Source organism: Empidonax traillii, unplaced genomic scaffold (assembly GCF_003031625.1).
Source record: "Empidonax traillii isolate 1590-97213 ecotype Southwest subspecies unplaced genomic scaffold, ASM303162v1 scaffold147:size910788, whole genome shotgun sequence".
Taxonomy (NCBI): Eukaryota; Metazoa; Chordata; class Aves; order Passeriformes; family Tyrannidae; genus Empidonax; species Empidonax traillii.
The window spans coordinates 826,984-847,678 of record NW_020955340.1 but is presented as its reverse complement, the minus strand read 5'-3'; the positions used below and the strand labels follow the sequence as shown (position 1 = coordinate 847,678).

Here is a 20,695-nt window from a genome sequence, read left to right as displayed (position 1 = left end):
ACTGTTAGCCTGAAATTGCAATCTTTTCTTACAGTAATAGTGCAATTTGTGTGAATCAAACCCTGAATTACTTGGTTACTAATTAGTAATTTCCCACTTTTTAACTACAGCTCTCATCCAGTGTATTTTTAAAAAAAATTTGCTGCATACCCTGTGAAGTGCTGAAAATACTATGGTGTATTTCCCCTCTGGTGAGCGAGCCTGCCTTCTGTGTTAAAACTCCAACTAATGTGGTCCTGAGACGCTGGAGCAGTGACCTGCACCATCCGCTCCAGCAGATCTCTAGCCACGCTCCTGGGAGGGACCTCCACCCTCCATCCAGCTTGTATCACTGCTCTTTCCCAAGCCTACTGTTGTGACTCCAGAGGCTTCCCAAGGGCAGATCCACACCGTGCCCCTTCCCACAGCCACAGAGAGTCCATGTGGATGCCCTGGCTGGCGGCTGCAATCTCAGCCTGACACAGACTTCCCCTGGCCGTGCCCCTGGCCCCTCCAGGAAGCACCCCGAGCCCTGCATTGCGCACAGGGAAACTGGGGCTGGGCTACAGCTCAGGACCACCTATTTATCAGCTTTTAATGTTTCACCACAAGTGATTTATGGTCTTTCCTTTTCCACGATCTGCCATCAACTAAATGACCCCCAGACATGAGGTGTTTCCTCTCCAAGAGGGCTTTATCCTGCAGGAAAGGTGTAAGATGATGAAACTCTTCACTGGGAAGTATATTGTTCATTTTCACAGGAAAATGGTTTAGAGGGCAAAGAGAAAAGGTCACTGCAGGACTTCGGCATGAAGTAGCACAGAACCGAACAGAATTCAACTTTTTTTTCCCCCTCTCCTCAGAATTAAAAAAGCAGGGACCTGGTATTATCTCTGAACTCTGAAGCAAGCTGGGCTGCAAGCCTTTTACACAGTGTTAATTAAACTGCATCACTTTTTGCTGAATTCAGTATTATGCTGAGTTTGCAGAACCTTCTTCATGGAAATCATTGCTACACACTTGGTATTTCTTCGAACAGAAGAGAGAATGCCTTAGCAAGCCTTTCTCTGGCTCAAAAGAACACGCTGTGCATTTGTTTGCATATAGGTCACCATGCTGCCAGAAAAAGCCTCTTTGAAAACAAAAGTTTCCAGAAACTGGCACAAACTATTGTGGGCAAGGAAAGCACCATTGAGACCTAGCCAAAAAAGGTTGCTGGTAAAGGTCAGCAACTGCAGTGAAGGGAACTGGAACACTGCTTACACTTTCCTTCCCTGGTGATGGGTGGAAGATCCCACCGAGCCCTTTGGCATGGGCAGCATGGAGGAGGCATGTGAAACCTCAGGAGACCAAAAATGTTGCTCATGGAACAGCTGAAACACTCTGGTTTGCAGCACGTTGTCTGTACTGTCTGGCGCTCATCCAAAACTCTCCAGGAACTCATACACGCACTGACTGAGCTGCTACCAAAAATACAGTACCTATCACAAAAAACCAGCTCCTGCCTCCCAAGACTGGAGCACAGGCAATGTGGTGTCAGTTTTTAAAGGGAAATATGATGGGAGAGAAAATCTTATCAAGACAGACCAGAAAGTCCTGCATTAGAACTGGGCTAATTACGTGAAAAGGTAAATCTCGATCGTGGCAGAGCTACAGAGCACTTAACCAGGCAAATTATCATTGTGACAAAGCAGCATGGCTTCTGCAAGGGAAAGTCATGCTTCTGATGGGCTCTATTAGAATTCCTGAAGTGTGTCAAATTAGCAGTGAGGAACACTGGTATGTGTAATTAGTGTTGACTTTCAGAAATCCTTTGACAAAACCTTTACAAATGGCTGTTACAGAAACCCAGTTGTCATAAGATGAGAAGCTGCATCAGACTGGAAACCATTTAGAGTAAAATGTATTCAACAGAGGAGGGACACAGGGGCAATTTCCAGCAGGTTAACAGTGAAATTTCTCCAGAAACTGGCCCACATCTGCCTATGGTCATGCTGTGCAACATGCCTGAGCTCCTCTGATCCACAGCAGGGTTGGTCACACTCAGTACCAGGTCCTTCCCTGGATATGCGCCTAACAGAAGACTGGCACTCCTACAGTGCGTCCATCGAGAAGATGGAGCCAAGACACTGGGAGCAATTTGAAACAACAGAGGTTTAGACTGGACATAAGTAAAAACTGAGGAATAGGTTGCCTGGAGGGGCTGTGTCATCTCCATCCTTGGAGATTTTCAAGATCACACTGAATATAGTGCTGAGCGATCTCTTCTGATCTCAGAGCTGACCTGCTTTGAGCAGGAGGTTGAGCTAGGTATCTCCTCAGGTCCTTTCTGAAAGAAATTATCTGATGATCCTACATTGATTGGTGACCTGAAGTCCAAAGACCACATCAGAGGGACTGAAATTAATAAAATTAGTTCAAATGTCATAGGGATTGTCAGGAATTTTAAGAAGACTTAATATAAAAAAGAGTTAGGCACTAACAAGGTGACACACTAAATCCAGAGCACTCTGTTCACACAGGTGGCAATCAGAAAAAAATAAAAATTAAAGAATGGTTGAGGTTGGAGAGGCTGGAGGAGTCCAGCCCCGCTGCTCAAAGAAATAAGACTGTATTCAGAAGGGATTTGAGTCTCTTCAAAGAAGGAGACTCCACACCACCTCTGGAAAACCTGTTGCAGAGTTTGACCACCATCGGAGTAAACCACAAACTCACTGATCTGGAATCTCAATACCAATTTGGAGTCTCTCGTGAAAAAGACAGACTGGAGACAGACAGACTGTCATCACCTAGAGAGAGATTTTAGAAAGACAGAAATATTCTAATAAGGAGATGTGTTTTCTAGTTACTTTTGGTGCAGTACACTCTTGTGTAGTGTCTGGATCTGATTGATGATGTTGAAACAGGGAGAAAAGAAATCCTCAGAAGAACGATGAAAAAGATCATTCAAGGAAAGAAAAAAAGCCCTTCCCAATGTGCATGATCAATTCAATAGACACTATACAAGTAATACAAAATACAAAGGTCAAAGTAGCACTACTATTTATCATTTCTAGTGTTGCAAACAGGAGAGGACACATAAGTAAAAAGAAGCAAGACAAACACAGATTTTCCAAAAGAGAAGAGCTGTGATTCCTGACCATTGAAATGAACTGAAATTGTACCCTGTATTCATAGCAAGATGCTTGTTTTGCTTTCCTTGAGAGATTTCACAGTCACTGCAATAAACCATACGTACAATTGACCACTGCTGCATATTGCTGGGCAAAGAATTCACCACATGTGTATAAGGATTAGTTACTCCTAATAAAAATATTCAACTCCACATTACTGAGAGTACAAGGGTACATGGATGAAGGGTACATGGGATGAATATTTATATGTTCCAGCATACTGTCCAACAACAAATGCGCCTCTATTATCCATTTTTCCTGACCTACTAACTACTGCGTCAGAAACAAATTATTTGATGGATGCCAACACACATGAAAACCCAAATCTATCACCTCCACACATGCCTCCTAGACTTCCTTGCCCCCTCCCTCCCCGACTCCAGGAGACAGTGACGGGCATGCTGTCCGGAGCTCCTCTCTCTCTCCACAGGAACTGAAGTTGCATGGAACCAAGTGGTTGAAGGCAGGCAATAGAAAACATCTGTCCTAAGATTACATGTGGTGGGTGTCACTGACACCAGGGGCTCCTGCTCCCACTGGCTCCAGAAGAGCAGTCAGTTTACGCCATATGACATTAAGTTTAACTCATAAAAGGCGCATTAACTGCAGCAGAAGCGTCTTTGTAGTTTATCCATGGCAAAACACCAGCAAGGAAGGGGATGGGAGTAAAAAGGGACCTGGAGGCATCATCTTATCTCATGAAACAAAAGCTCACTTGTATCCTAGGAGGTATAAACAGGACATTAGATCTACAACAACAAACAGAGGACTCCCAACAACTTCACAGCAAAGGCCTGAAGAGGCTTATCAGTATCTCCTCAATTTGCCTGTAATGTTACATTTTAGTACAGAAGCCAACACATAACTGTGGTTCCTCATTTAGGAATTGCAGTAACTGACCTGGTGTGAAATGAACCACAGGTTTTGCTTGCAAGCAGAAGCTGGAGATCACATTACAGCCTGCTATGCAAGATGACTCCCAGCTTTCTCCTGATTGTGTTAAGAGAGAATCAATACTGAACTGGAGGTATTTCTACTTCCAGTTCACATTCTCCCAGTCATCTCCAGTAACAGTAAAAGCAAGAATCTTAGGAATAGTTTGAAGTGGTTAGCTTGAACACATCTAAGGCTTTTTGGTCAGGTAGCTGGAATCTGCACCACAGATTTGCACATAAACATCTCACAGTATTCCTGTTCAATAGGATGCAGAGAGTGTGAAAAATGCTCTTTTGTTCTGACATTTTCTATTATTTTTTCCCCCTAAAAATTTAGCAAAAGGTATTCAGAAAAAAATGGGAAGAATGATGATAAAATAATGAAAAAAGTTGAGAGCAACTTTACTTCTGAAAAATGGCAGCAAAAGCACATCAGACTTGACAGTTTTTAGGGATAAACATGCACTGTTTTTAAGTGGCAAGTGGGAGGAAAATAATTTTCCAGGCTTCCTTCCTCATCTCCTAATAGTTTTTCTATTAAAAGACTTGTTCTGTGTAATCAACACTTTGTTTTTAAAGAAAGTTATCAATAACTGACACTTCAGAGCTTCTAAAATGACCATCCTTATAATTGGTTATTACGATCTCTCAATTATAGCTATAACAACAAAGCATATGATTATATTGTCACTGCTTTCCTTTAAAAAGAAACTATTGAAAGGCCTAATGATTAATTCACCATTTTTGAGAGCTCATTGTAATGACAGAAGACTATATACAAAGGTCTCTTCAGTGAGCCCATTATTCAATTAATAAATGCTGAATACTGAGCAGTCGTAGTCATATGAAACTCCCAAGAATTGTGTGAATTTTTAACCAATTAATTATCAATTACAACATCATAAAACACTAGCACAAAAATAGAAACAACGAAATTTAATTATAGATTATTCTTCTTAGTTGCTGCAAATACTATACAAGACTGATTTTGATTAATAATTCATACAGCAATAAAGTATCAGGAAAGATAATTATACTGTGCCACAATTCTCACACTGATTTCTGTAATTACAGATTACAAGAGTGTTAGCAATTTAAAAAGGTTAGGGAGCAGTAGTAATTTGCTATGTCATCCTCAGCAATATTAATGTCTTCTTCTTTGAGCACCCCAGATAATTGAAAATAGACTAGTGAGCTGCCAGGCTACATGGACTTGCCTCCTGCCAAACATGCTGTGGGTGCCAGGGCCATTAGCAAGATTGTCTTAAGAAATGAGCTTTTCACATTGTTCAAGTAACTTCTGCTGTAAAGCACAAGATATACAGACAAGTGGAAAAGGCACTGTAGAGCATTCCTGGCTGGCAGTTCTAGACCTGCGCTGCAGCTGATAGCGATGGCTGGTCCTTCCGACCCTACTGCATGAAACTCAACCTTCAGCTGACTGTGAGTGGTGAGGGGAACAGCTAAAAGTAACCCAAGGGAGGATTTGGCCACGGGCTTTCTAGAGAGGCAGGTCTGGTTGGGCACACAGCGGGGCCCAACAGACATCTGCTAACATTTCCTAAAGGCAAGAATTCCCACTGCTGAGAAGGGCTGCGTGGCTCCAAGATATCGAGCGTCCACAGCCCAGGGACCACCCTCAGAATTGCTGAACAGCTGCACGTGGACGAAGGGCCACAAACTGGTCCCTGATGAGCTACACCACAGGCAGTCGTCAGAACCATCAGCGCCTGGACTGGCTGCAGGGTTGGGCTGTGAGCCCCATTTCTTTACGGCAAGCTTCACATGCTTTCAAAATACAGATGAGAATACTGGAAATTCCTTCCTTAGCTTGAACTGACAGGAACAGGGTCCTGCAGACTGTGGAATGGCTGTTTTTGAATAGCTCATACGCCGTCACAGCTTTGATGTAGGCAGGAAGTCCCACTGCGAAGTCACTCACTGGCTTTGTTATACTGGACCCAGACCCCACAGCACAACTGGATAGATACTAAAAAAAAAAAAAAAAAACCAACAAAACAGGCACTCTGATCCTGCAGATCTTTAAACAGAACTGCTGAATATAATTCATCTGTAGCATTTTGGTCACTTACAATGATTTTGCTATTGGCAGAATGCACACACAAGCAGAAATGTACCACAGCTTCATTTCTACAATGAACCTTTTTTGTCAGGATGCCCACAGTCTCCATGATGAATGTTTATTTAAACCCCAGGTGTCTACTCTAAAGAAATTGTGCTTCAGGTTGTTCAGAGATTGGTACCACAAGGAGGCAGGGATTCCCAGTGGAGGTTGCTTTGAAGAGTCCAAACAGATTTATGTTCCACATACAGGAAAAACCTATTTCTTGACTTCAGAGGGTTATGTTGTTATTGTCTTCTGAGAGAGTAACCCAGATGAACAAGGTAATGATAGCTTGCAGTCTTTAGGGACTTCAGTTAGCATGCAAATAATGTTTACACACAGTACATGCACTGACATACACATTCTATGCAGGCCTACTAGACACAGTATACACACACATCTTTTTATGGCTCGGTAAAAATTGTATAATTACAATACTAATTTTCCTACACTCAGTGAGTCAGGCTTAGTTTAACATGCATTTTCAGCATTCTGTAAATACTGATGATGCCAACAGGAGTGAAGCATGGTAGATGGGTGGGGGAAGACACAGAATCATAGGGTCATAGAATGGTTCTGTTTGGAAGGGACCTTAAAAATCATCCTGTTCCAAGCTCCCTGCTATGGGCAGGGACACCTTCCTCAGAGACCAGGCAGGAAAACAGGAGGAACAACAGAAAAACTGTCCCCTATCCTTATTTCTCAGAAGCTACTCAACTGACATATATGAACATGGAAAGTGAGAAACACAGAAGATCTCTTTCCCGATAAGGTCTCCTCTCATGGCTTTCACATTACTCTTTACAGTAGTTGACTATGGTGAAGGGGACCGGAACCAAGTCTGCTACTCAAAATAGCTTATTCAAAGTAGAATGGGGAATGCCCAACACTGAAACACTGCCAGGAAACCACCAAGCACAACAAACAACATATTATGTTTTTCTGAAGCAGTCAATGGCCTCAGGACCTTGGGGAAAAGACACAACAACCTTTTGGATTGTTCTAGGGCAAAGTGGATTGCCACATTAAAAAACTGAAGATGGAAAAATGAAGTAATGATTTGTTTTTATTTTGCCTTCCAGTTTGGTGAGCTCTCTGAAAAAGTTTAAAGTTTCCACACAACTGGAGGCTGGAAATTCTGGCAAAGCCCCACTGATCTCTTTGCTATAAATGAGTATTTTGGGGCTTTACTTGAGTAGTAAAATAGTGATATGGCTTCGTCCTTTTCCCTACACCTTTAAATAATTTATGTGTACCTCTGTGAGCATATATTCACATGTATGTATGTATGTGTATATATATATATATATATATATATATATATATACAGTTTACACTGTAATGTCATCTGAAATGACAAAACTGCTGAAACACAAATGGTTTGTCAAATATCCATGTCACTTGCCAGAATGACATTACTTTGGGATACTAAAGAAGGTGCCTCTGTATTTGAAATCTCTTTTGCTAATATGACTATAAGAACAAAGGACAGTCTGATATTGACCCAATGCCACCAATGCTTGGAAGCTACAAATTCTGAACAACAGCCTTGTGCAGCTCCTTTGAGAAGTCTTTTAATTTGAAAAATTATGCTAACAAGTTATGTGAATAGAAGCTATTAATTTCTCTTATGTTTTATTCTCTACTTTAAAGCCCCAGTAGAATTCAGGGCTGAAGCTTTGTACTTGAAATTTTTGGTTGCTATCAAATGAGCATTGTTTTTGCTTTTTGAAAACAAAGCAAAACAAAACAAAACCCAAAACAAAACAGGAAGTTCTCTCTCAAAATTATGTCTACTGGTTAATTTTTTTTCCCACTAAGCTGCATTAATTACTGCTTTTCCAGCCTATCTGCAGAACTGCTGGAAGCAGTTCTGTCTGCAGGTGAGGCTATGGCCAAAACCACAGTGGACATCTTCAACTACACAAATTGCAGAGGCTGCAAAAGCAACCAAATCCCATTTTCTCCTGTCATACTGCATAGTTGTTATGGGAAAAATCTGCTCTCCTTGTTTTCCCCCCTAAAATGCAAGCTTTTCATCTTTGCTGCAAGTTAGCAGGTGGTCAGAATATCCTTCATCTTTCCTTGGGACACAAACTGGCATGTCCTTTGGAACATGTCTGTTGTGATTAATGTGTGAAGAGCAGGAATGCATGCAGTAGGTCACTGGGTTAAATTTGGGACAGATTTTGTAGGCTATAACTTCGCACCTTCTGCTCTTGGGAAAGAATACAGGCGTTGCCTTCTCCTTGGAGACTGGGCCACTATCTGTTCGTGCAGTGTTTTCCATAACCAAAGGGATACCAACAGTAATGTTCTCCTTTGACAGCTGAAGGAAAAATGTTTCTTCATGGTTAAATCATTTTGACTAATCTATAACTAACTAACTAACTAACTAACTAACTAACTAAATATATTCTAGTGACTACTGCATTAGGGTCCACAAATTTACACATTTGAACCTTGGGAGGCCTGTCAACACAAAACAACTGTTTTTGAAAACAAAAACAGTTTTCACATGTTTTTCTAATGATCAAATGATCAGGAGGTCACTGAAACAACTATTTAGAAACTCTCAGAGCACAGGGACACCTGGATTACACCAAGGGATTCTGACAGTGGTTTTGATCCTGCAAGGATCTGAGAATTGCCATTTTGTTATCTAAAAGTTTAATCAGGAGTTGCAAGCCTTTCCAATATTCTCAGAGTCTGGCACATGCCTAGATTTCTATTTAAAGTCCCTTTTTCCATGGACTGGCCCTTATTCGAGAACTTGACTGCCTTTCCTGTTGCAGACAATAAATCATCTGATGGAGAAAGGTGCACAGAAAGCAATCAATTCTGCTGCCAACACCTACCAGGCTGCAGCTGAGGTAAGGAGTGGATGTGAGACAGAAATGGGCAATTTTACTAAGTGCAACTGCAGTCTGAAGGAGCCCAGAGAGAAAGAAAAGATTTGATGCATTTGGGTTGTGGTTCTGAGGGTAAGTACAGCCAACGTAGCATCTGCACCTATAATTTTTTACAGGACTGCAAAGACAGCAGAAGGCAAACACAAGCTTTCCTTCTGTAAGATCCAGAGAAGCTTATGAAATCTTCTTTGCCATGGTAAAGAACAAGGGATTAAAGCTGCAAAGACTGCTATAAGAAGAACCTGGATTTTATCTTTGTTTGAGGATACTTACATTATTTGTTGAGCTGTTTATGAAGCTTTTCGAAGTTGGTTTGGTTGGTTTCTTTACCCTGACAGAACTATAATGCACTCAACAAACTTAAGGCTGCAAAAGCCATCAAATCAAATCAAATCAAATAGGAGATTAACGCCCCAAACCCAAAACTAAGCCACACTTTATCCCAGGGAAACAGAGTGGCTTGATTATTTTTGTTTGAAACTCTGTCACGGGAGTTTTAATCTCAGGGCATTCCTTATATGGTTCACAAACCTGAAAGGCAGAAAGGACCACCTAATCTGGCCTCCTAAAGGCAAATCAGCAGCTGCCTTTATCACACAAACTTGCCATCCTGACAGAGCAAAGAAAGCCAGTAAGGTTTTCCGAGTATCTCTCTCTTTAACTGTTAATGGAATTATCCATCCCTTTAGCCTCCAGGTTCTCTCTTGACAGATTCTAAAATAGCTGTTCCACTATTTTACCCTGGACTGACATCAAGCTAAAGCAGCCATCAGCTGGGACATCCTTTTTACCTTTTTGAAATATAGGAAATACAGTTGGCAGTCCTCCAATTTTCTGGAATTTCCCGTTTTCCCAAGATTTATTATGAATTACCAGCCATTCAACAGAGTTCTTGTTGTAGCTTGGCTACCTCCTTTAAGATTCCTGGATGTAGAAGTTACTAGGATATGAAAATGTTTAGTTTCAACCACTCTTGCCTCTCAGATCCTGCTTTGCTATAAGCAGCAAACTTTCTCTTCTTTCCACATCTCTGCACAGGATGGACACATCCTCTTCCACAGTTTCAAATACAAAAACCACCTAGGGAACCTTTCTGCCTTTTCTATTTTCCCTTTTTTAGATATTCAATTAATAAATGTTTTATCATGACTTTTATTCCTTCATTTAACCAGAATGGCTTCTCATTAGAGTAACTTTTTTTTTTTTATTGATGGCAGTGTAAAATCATAATTTCGAGAGCTGGCAGAATATTCTTCAACAATTCCCAGTGCGTTCAACGCTTTTTACTTTAAATGCAATGTTATGCCAACACAACAGGTTTTAACTTTGGAAAACATCTTTTTCAATTCTGAGTACAGTGCACACATAAATTTACAGTCTCCTGGTAGATGATGTACTCTGATTGTACAAGGTCACTGTATGGGATTTGAGACCCCGTGATTCACATTATTTAGGACTGTCCACAAATGATACGTTTTGACAAACTGCTTCCTTTCTTTCTTCATTTTCTCATGCAGAAAGTAAAAAACTTGTATTTTCCAGTTTATTTTTAAGAGAAGCACTCCAACTGAAAGTCTTTTGGCTCATATGCCACTCTCTCCAATGTCTCTCCCACAGTGCTAAGAACTGGATGATAAAACGTCAAACAACATGATTCCTCTACAATCCTAATGATTTAGACATACATATACCGGTTTAGAGTTATACTAGACTTGTATAAGGCTGGTTTATGCAGTTGGACATTCACTGATTTCACTCTCTCTCTCTAAGGTTCGTTTACAGCCGCTGCTTGCTCGTTTGTCATCAAGGGGAATATACCACTGGTAGAGAAAGAGGCCACTGAAACCAGACACTCCCCACAGTCTCTGCAGACCTCAGCTTGGAGATCCACAAAATTCCAAGCCTTGTCCACCCTCAGTATGCTACTTTCTCCCTTTCCTCCCCATTCACAAGAGGACAGACAGTTCAGGACACCTGGCTGCACCCTATCTGAGGACAACACAAAAGACATCAGTGAGGACCCTGTCCCCACAGTGGCATTCACCATTGCCACAGTATTTTTAGGACCGTGGTAAGTCTGCTCAGGGCTGTGTTTTGGGCAGCTATGACCTGTGGAAGCTTTGCCTGGCTGATGAAATACACGCCCATAGCTACGGTCTGGACAATCTTTAAGAGATAATGCTTTTTTTTTTTCCGAGAAGAAAAAAGTCTGCATGATTTTTCTGATGTGAATTGAGAAGCTATATTCTCCACAGATCTTAGAGACATGCAATTAAAGACTGTCAAATTTGCATGCACGCAGGATCCAATTGAAGGTTGAGCAGGCGATGTTATAACATTTCTCACTTGACTTGACAACCTTAAACTCTTTTAACAGCTTTTGTGCATAATTTCCTTGCTTTAAACAAACTAAAAGTGCTATTGTGTAACCTGACCCCTGAGTCCATGCGGGCGAGGAGGAGGGTAGGAGCCAGGAGATTCCCACTTCCCAAGCAGAACCAGCTGACCATCACTGGTCTGCAAATTCCCAACCGAGCAGTCTGCAACACCACACCAAATACCGATGAAGCAAGCAGAGCACAAGCTCTGCAGGTCCCTCTGCTTTGTCAGAAACTCGACTTTTCAGGTAGCATTAAGCAGAAGCCATCAGCTGCCCTGGGCTTTCTTTTCCAAACTTCCGGGCTGGTCTAATGGATTTCCAAGGGAAACAGTAACAGCTGCAGCATGGCCCCAAATCCACTCTCCAGATGAGATCTCATGTCTTTGCTCCACAGCATGGGGGCACCAGAGCTCTACAAGACTTAAAAAAAATGCTGAACGTTGGAAAATCAACACATAATTTCAAGCTTTATTTTCCTTTTTATTTCCCCCTCAGCTGAAACACTGATGGTTTTCCAACTACAGGATGAGAGAACATCACAGCAAGAAAACTGTGACCCCATGCACATGAAGTCTGGAAAACCTACTGTGGTTCAAAATAAGGCCTTGTAGAGGGAAATTACAAGATACAAGGCAGCCAGGTCCATTCCTGGTGCACATGTAGAGTGAGAAGCACCACAAGGTCTTCATGCAACAGGATGAATCTGGCACATTCCAGCACTTACTTGTGAAGGTGTTGAGTCCCTTTAATCCATGGCCTTTAATGAGATTTGAGATTGCCTGTAACAAGTGGGATCAAACCACAAAAGCTTGGGGACAAGGAGATTAAACTACAGATTAATAATTATATAGTATAAACAATATGGGATAAAACTCTTATGCTCCACTGGAGATTGACATGTTTATGTATAAAGTGGGGAATCTATAGAGCTCATTGATTAGTATTTCAAACGAACCTAATCTAAAAGCATTTCTAATTATTAATTGAAATATGTAATACAAACAGCATGCTAGGAATTAATCAATACTTCCCCGTGCTTGCAAATCCCTATAGCATTTTTTGTGCTAAGTAGGGGACCAGCCTGGATGTGCTTGCCAGGAGGGTTTGTCTCTCCGTATACATGTAAAAGAGAACAGTCTGCAATGTAATAACAAGCATGTTTTTTTTTTTTTTCTTACTTCTTCCCCCTCAGCTTCTGCCTACCCTAAATGTACCTAACCTACATCTCAGGCTGCAATAAAAAAAAAAAAAAAATTAAAAAAATCACTCCACAAGTCTTCTTCTGGACTGTCAGAAGAATGCAAACATTGTTATGCAGGATGAAATCCAGTCATTTCAGACAAACTTGACTACTTAGTGATACAGCTTCATGAAATGAGAAGGCAATTTTGCTAAAAATTTAGTCATCAGACTAAATGAAGACTTTTCCATGAGAACAATTCAAGTCTTATGGAAATAGACTCAGTTAATTTATAATTCTCGGAGGTCAAGATCAGGGAAATCTATCTATAGATTTATGCCATTACTTCAAGACTTTAAAGTGCTAGTAAGACACAGTTTGGTTATATGTCCAAAGGAATGTTAAAATGCTTTGAATAAATACTTGTTGCTTGATGAAATACAGGTCACCACTAGGTTATGAATGACATGATGCTTTTCCATCACAGCATACTATGTTCCAGTAAAGTGCCTTAAAAGCAGACACATATGTGCACATGTCTATAGTTTTATATATGTATACATGTGTACACAAATGTATGTGTATATGTATATACACACGTGCACACATATGCACAATGTTTAATTACTATCTCTTACAAAAGATACATTACTATCATTGTGTGTTTCTGGATTAGCCCATGTCACCTAGCATGAACTTCCCAAACATTAAAAAATTATGTGATCTCTATTAAGAGTCATAGCTACACATACCATGGAGGAAATCCTCCTTTTACTCTACCAATTAGATGGCTCAGTACTATATGTAGCCATTATTCCATGCATTTCTCACCTGAAGCACGTATGCACACATGCATTCTTCTCTGCTACATGTGGTAAGAATTTTTCCCAAAGGAGCATAAGAAAGAGGAGAAATTAAAATCCTGAATCCTTGTTTGCCCAATCCTTGTTTGTGCAAACATTTTTAGTAATAATATTGGAGGAAACAGACATGAAAAAAACTCTGAAACAGGAAAATCCAGAAGCAATGGTGAAAAGCTGAAGGGATGGGGAGGAGCCAGGAGCAACATCCATGAGGACACTAAAAATCACGTTATTATGGGTGAGTGGAAGGGTTCAAGAAAACAGAAAGTAAAGGACCAGGGTTATTTCAGGGAAAGAGAGAGCTGAAGAGGCCAGGGGCTCATGGATCAAGAGTTGCACAGAAGGAAAGGCAGAAGAGGGGTGGCTGGAAAAGTTTCAAGGGAGAAAGGTCTGTAGTAAGGGGGCAGGAGTCTAGTCCTGGCTCCATTGCCTCCAGGGGGGGTAGAGGGACTGAAGTGAGAACAGGGGAACAAATTGTGAAAAAGTGTGGCTACTGTCCAGTGTTTTCAGTGAACAAAGAGAAACTGAAGGAGCCAGAGATAAAGCCATTGCATACTACAGTGAGTATGTAATGCTGTCCAGAGGGAGCAGAAAAGAGGGAGCAGGCGGCAGAGGGAGAGGTTTCACTATCCAGAACAGAGAGGGTCACAACTGCCAAGGAACTTGAAAGAGCAGCGGGAATGGAGGCAACACCGAGAAAGAAGATGCCTGGAAATTGTCTGTTCTCCCTGTGGGAGGTAGGATGATGCTGGAGGCAAGGGGAGAGAAAGGCTGTGGACACTCAGAGAAGCAAACAGGGAGAAGTGTCAGAGTGGAGAAGGGATGAGAGGGAAAAGGGAATTGCTGGTGAGAGGCTAGAGAGTGGGTGAGGACACAGTGCCAAGAGATGATAATCCAGATGATTAGAGAATTAGGTGCAAGAGATGTTAAGCAAAAGGCAGAGAGTAGAAGAGGCTATGGAGGTGCAAGAAGAGCCTGAGCTTAAAATAAAACTGTCAAGCAGTCCAAATACACCAGCTATGCACTTCTCCTCTGCCTCCCCCCTCTCTCCATCACACTGTCAGGGATAGACTACCTTAGGGCAGGAAGCAAACAAAAATCCAGCTGCCCTCAGGCTGATCCTGAAAGAGCAACAGAATAGGAATGAGGAGCAATAAAAGCACGCTGACAGTAGCTGCTTGTGGATAAAAAGGAGGCTTTTAGTATAGCTGTGGCTGTATGTGATTTACGTGGGCTTCCTCATGCAAAACAGAGGCACAGCAGTGGAGACGGCTTTCTAAAGAAAGCACCGCGGACAGAAACTCCTGCACATTAGAAAGAAAGGAAATGCCGATGTCCTGGGCTGCACCAGGACGCACACGGAGCCGGGGATCCCGGCTCAGGCAGCCAGCACAAAGGCGCTCACATCGCGCCATCCCCATGCAAGGCAGCACTGCGCCCCGCGGCGCGAGGATTGATGTACACAAAGCTCTGAGCGCTTTCTTGGGCGGCTTTTACTGTTTTGAATTTGAGCGTGACATCCCCTGGTAACAAAAAGGCTCGCCTCCTCGGGAAAAGGACTACCAAATACTGTAAAAATCCACTTCCAAATTAAGGAATAAAACACAGTAGCCTAGATTGCATACTACACATTTTTGTAAATGTTCTTTTCTAGTAGCAAGTAATTAATCTTGTGTTAGAGCCTGAAAAGTCCCTACGAGTTTTTGAACTTGCAGACAGCTGGAAAATGCCTACTTAGGCTAGTGTGCACATCTTTGAGTAATTCTTACTTGCTAATTACTCTTCCAGAAGCTGCCAACAGCTATTCGAACATTTTGCTAACCAGGGAGGGATATCACATTACATAATCATGTGAATTAACAATAGGATACCAGTGAAGCAATGGGATAAAAACCAGGTAGTTGAGAAAGAAATTAAAGCTAATTAATTTGCACCCAAAAAAACTGCAGTATGTAAACAGCATTTCAGAAACAAAGGACACGGCTAGGGAACAAATAAACAAAAGCGAAACCAGCATTTGCAGAAGTTGTCAGAGTAGATTCCTTCTCTTGGTGACAGATGAGATGAGACTTAAGCCTGGGACCCCTTACAAATGAGACTTGCTAGTACTCCACTAACCCACTGCAACCAGAGCAATATTCCCTTCTGCAACACAACAGATGTGATTCAAACTGGCAAGCCCTTGCACATAAAAGCACGATGCCCTACTCTGCTCAGCGAAGTTTCTGCAATATTCATTGCAGTCGCCCAGAGGGAATTCCAGCTCATGGTGTGCAGAAAGCTCGATGGTGCTCCTGCACAGCAGAACAGACCCACGCCCCATGGCTGAAGACGCACCAAAGGGCAACAAGCGCGTGCTGCTGGAGGAAACACCTCGAGATGGAGCTGCCCGTGTGGAAGGCAGGGGGAGGCAGAGGAGGAAAATCCAGGAGGTACCTTTATATATGTGTGTGCACATTTAACTGCAGCAAGCTAATGTAACAGGAATGTCTGCTCCGAAAATGGCAAAGGCAAGTTATCATCAGGATGAACATCTTTATGCAGCATCTCAGAGGAGACTCTGGCCACCTTCAATCTACTTTTTCTTGGAATGCTGTTAAGTTGTGGTCATCAATCCTATTTAAGGAAAGGGAAGAAAGGCTTCGTATCACTGCTTTCCCTCCTCACTTGATGTGACATAAAATACCAAAGGAACGGAGATTGCCTGATAATGGCCACACTCACGTATTTATTAAGCAGCCTGGGGAAGAAGGCACCAGGCGCAGAAAATGACCAGGCAGCTCACTCATCGAATGCCTAGAGCAGCAGCTTCCTGCTACCAAGAGGTTTCCTTGAAATCCCTCCAGAAACACTCTGTAACCAAAGTGTAAAAGCAGCCACTTGCCTTGCTCTGATTGCCCACTTGAACTTTTCGAGAAGGTTGTGTGTATTTACCATCGATCTCCAGTGCTGTGTTGCCAACTGACTTGCGGTGGAAAGGCTGCAAAACCTGACTGTGGGTGGCACTTATGTGACCCACATGCCTCTCTGTCCCTGTGCCTCAAAGGGCATGTAGGGAGGAGAGATATGGCCATACCCTCATGCACTGATGGGTCGTGTGGGCACAAGCAACCCCCCTGATTTAGGAGCTTGTGCTGGCGCTGCCAGGGCAGTAAGTAAAGGAGAGATGATCCCCCTGACTTCTTGGCTATTCATCCAGATTGGTTAAATCTGTCAAAGGACAAGGTGATTTTCCTGATCATTACATTCATACAGACAGGAGCTGGAACTTGGCTCAGGCTGGTAGTTCAAATGCTTCACTACTAGGCACTGCTAGAGTGTTTAGCATTACTGCCTTCGTTCTCTCTCCCTGGCTTCATCTTGTCGGTGCTGTGTATACATAAGGACACATGGACCATGAGACTCCCAGTGAACTCTTGTAATACCAGCTGTCAGCAGCCTACTTGGAGTCAGGAAAAACATGCTTCAGTAAGAGCTCGTGCCTATAAACATGGCAAAACTAATTATCCCAAGAAGGGTTCCCCTTCCTCTTAAAATTAGCAGTGTATACAGTCAGATAGTTCAATGTAAACACATCACTCTGAATTTCACCAGCTTCAGTATCAAGCATGGTTGCACTGCAATGGAAGGAAAAGTATGAATCCTGTAGGGAGCCTCTACTATAACAGATACTAAATCTGACATGTGAAGACTTTTACTGTAGTATTTCTAAAAGAGTGAAATGGGAAAGGAAAAAATGTGAAGCCTAAAACCAGCAACGCACCAAAGGTTACAAGAGAAATGTTAAACAAGCCTCCCAGTGGGAAATGAAGAGGATGGCTGAAGCCCCTTCTGTGACCAAGGCAGTGGACAAGCTCCAGTGAAGAGTCCAAGAGAAAAAAGGGACAGGTAGTCATTAGATAGGACAAGGGAGCTAGTCACTAGATCGGAGCCAATGACATCCTGGGTTTGGGAACATGAAGGTTTTCCAGAAAAAGGTAGTTTAAGTAATCATCTGTAAAATATAGGACAAGAGAGAGCCCCCAGGATCAGCCTGATCCTGAGGACTACGTAAGCCATATTTTGCAAGCCAGAGGAGCTCAGATGGTTTTGAGTATTTCAGTTCTTACATGTATTCTTAAATTTCACCTAGATGCCCAGTTTTTCAGAGACAAAAGCAGAGTACTGCATTCACCCAAGTATGGCCATTCCTCAAACTGGTTAACAGGACATCTCCCGCAGTGCCCAGTGGTGCTGCACAGCTCAGCAGTAGCATAAGGATAAGGAGATGCATACATCCTTGTATTTAATGAAGGAACCTCTACAAAACTGATGTCTTCCAGTGATCACTGCGAGACTGGAGAGCCCTTTAGCATGTGATAGGAGAGTGGAAAGAAAGGCTGAATGAATCATGAGCAAGGAAAAAAAAGGGTTGTGGCACACCCGCACACTTTTCCATTTCAGCTCAGTAAAGTTCAGCTACACTGAGGTGATGCTACTGGAACCACTATTCAGAGAGAAAGCAGTAAGCAAGCCTGAATCCATCAGAATCTGTCTAAGAATTGAGGAAAATCCTGCAGCACAATAGAGGAAGGAGAAGTTGTCATCATTTACAGAGGAGTAACAAAGAAAGGTGAGTCTGGCAACCTTACACTGAGCAAAGGAATCACCAGGCAAGCCTCACCCAGTGCAGTTGCGGGGAGAAAAGGTCAGGAAAAACACAGCCAGATTTCTCAGCAGAAAATCCACTCATCTTGCAAATCCTTTCCATGTCCTTGGGTGCAAACACACTGCAAGCTTCTGCAGAGGGAGCCTGCTGTGTAGCCCTACTGAGCGGAGCAGGGGACATGACAAGTGCCATAGGCCAGTCTTTGCAGCAAAGGAGCAACAACCACTTAAGCAATGCAAAACGACAGCCTCAAATGCTCATGCAACAACGAAGCATCAGCAAAAGCTGAACAGAAACATGCTCTCACATCCACAGCCATCTGTCCCTCTTCGCTTGTTCTTGTTGTTTTACAAATTGACCTACTGTTCCAAATCCCAGATTTTCAGAAATAGCTCTGGCTGAAGGTATTACCAGGAAAAACGATCAGTGTCAGCTAACCAGTCTAGGAATTCTTTTCAGGAGACTAAGGCAGTAATGACAGAAGCTGGAAAACCAAAATCCCAGAAAGAGGGAAACACAGGCCACTCAGATACACAGACAAGAAGCAACAGGAGCAACATTTGACAGTGCAAGTGATGTTCTCTTCTGCTGAAAGCAGTGGAAAAGTCTAACAAAGACCATTTCTGTTTTCTGGTAGAAATGGTGCATTTCATAGGATAAGCAACCAAACTAGCCTTGGAGCAAAGGAGACCAGAAAACCAAGGAGATTCCTAGAATCTATTACTGTACCAAATAAACAGCTAGTATTCTCCCATGAACTGAAAACCTCTTCAACTATTCCCAAATAATTACTGCCTCCCCACATTGTACCAAGATAAATTTCCTCTCCAATGTAATTTTTAATACTGTAAGTAGTCTTGGTAATAGCAACCCCCTTAATTTAATATCCCCAGAGACCTTTACTATCTTTCCCTGTTGAGGTTTTCTGCAAAGCACCCACCCTCATCATTTTTCAGTCTTTTGAGCCCTTAATTTCCTATTAGTTTGGCATGTCTTCATTGGCCTTACTAGTTTTATTGTGTGCTTTCATCAGTGGTAAGTGAATAACCCCTTCATATGGCTTTTGGGGGGAGGATTTCCTCCCAGCACTGACAAAGGAGCCACGACTTGCCACGTGTCCTCCCCCACCCCAGCTCTCCTTCTCCCTTTGAAATGGGGAAAGATGAAAACTATAAAATGCAACAGATGGTCTAAAATCCTCTTCCTGCGAAACCCATCGCTACGGCAGCTAGCTTAGGCTATATTTCAAATATTTCCGCATGTGCCAACAGCGGTATCCATGACTAGAGATGATGAGGAGACTGCTTGTGAAACTCCCCCATAGATACTGTTTGCAACAGCCTAGTCCTCTAGCTGAAGGCTCTCTTCCCTATTCTAAATCCAATGAGAAAACTAATCTTCTCCAGATTTAAAGCTGACAGGTGGTACATGCATAATTAAAGATGACCTAACAGAGAATGCTCTCATTTCTGGCATATTATCAGACACTTAAGCAAAGCAATTATCAGTAGGCAATCTTTTCTGTCAACAGAGATTGGATGAAATATTTTGCCAGTCAGGAAGATACTGTAACGATGATACATATGTATTTGCAAATACTCCAGCAATATAAGATAGACGGAAATCTCTCCTCTCTCAGACAAATGTCTTCATCACCTGTGGAGGACTACATTCACCTCTTCTCACATTTTCACGTTTCCCTGTGCTGTTTCCACAGACTCGCAGGACATAACACATAGACTCCACCTTGCTCATGACAACCTCTTCCTTCAACCATCTGCACTCCCTACAAAGCCTGCCCTTCCTGTCCACCTAGGCAGGGACAGCCTTACTGTCCTCTCTAGTTCCTGCACCTTTTCCCCTTGCACTACCTGGTAAATGGCTGACTTGTGGGCCAGGAAACTTTATCCTCCTGCTTTGTTTTTCCCCCAAAAGCAAGTAAAACCTCAGAAACTTGTCCTCCCCCTTTCTTACTCAAAAGCAAACCAAACCCCAATTCCTCCAACGAAACCCAACCAAGCGTCTCCAAAACACCCTCTTCTTCAGCTGCAGGTAGCAGTCACCTGTGGCACATCAGCTGTTGGGCACTATAAATTGCTCTTTTACTCCTCGTCATAGCTTTTAATACCTGTAGAGAGGAATTATGGACCTCATACATCACGACGGGCTGTGTCTGTAGTGAACAACTCACTCAGGACCATGAGCTTGATGATCTTTCCCCTGGGAGCTGTGAAGGCAAAAGAGATGAGTGGCCTTGTTCTCCCTAACTTATAGAGGGGGCAAACAGGAGTGAAGATCAGTTGGGAATTTTATGTGGAATCAACCCAAAAATCTATACTAGAACTAGGAATATCTTCCCTGCTTTTTGGTTAACAAGCAGATGGCACGGTCTCCCAAAATAGCAATGTCACCCATGCAGTTTGAAAGAAGCAGAAACTTTTTAACCTAAACTCTTAAAATGCTTCCTTCAAGCAGTGTTTTGCAATGAATCCAGAAAGTA

General features: G+C 42.4%; 1 protein-coding gene across 6 annotated transcripts in view; it reads right to left on the bottom strand.

Moving 5' to 3' along the window:
• The window catches only part of BACH2 (BTB domain and CNC homolog 2), a 187,534-nt gene that overhangs the window by 50,297 nt on the left and 116,542 nt on the right, over positions 1-20,695 (bottom strand). For 5 of the 6 annotated variants that reach the window (XM_027884478.1, XM_027884476.1, XM_027884477.1 and 2 more), the window contains one exon: positions 601-678. The exons of the other annotated variant lie outside the window; for it this stretch is intronic. In XM_027884478.1, the coding sequence (XP_027740279.1) occupies positions 601-626 (26 nt within the window). In that variant the 5' untranslated portion in view covers positions 627-678. The remainder of the gene's footprint in view (positions 1-600; positions 679-20,695) is intronic. 6 annotated transcript variants of the gene reach the window in all.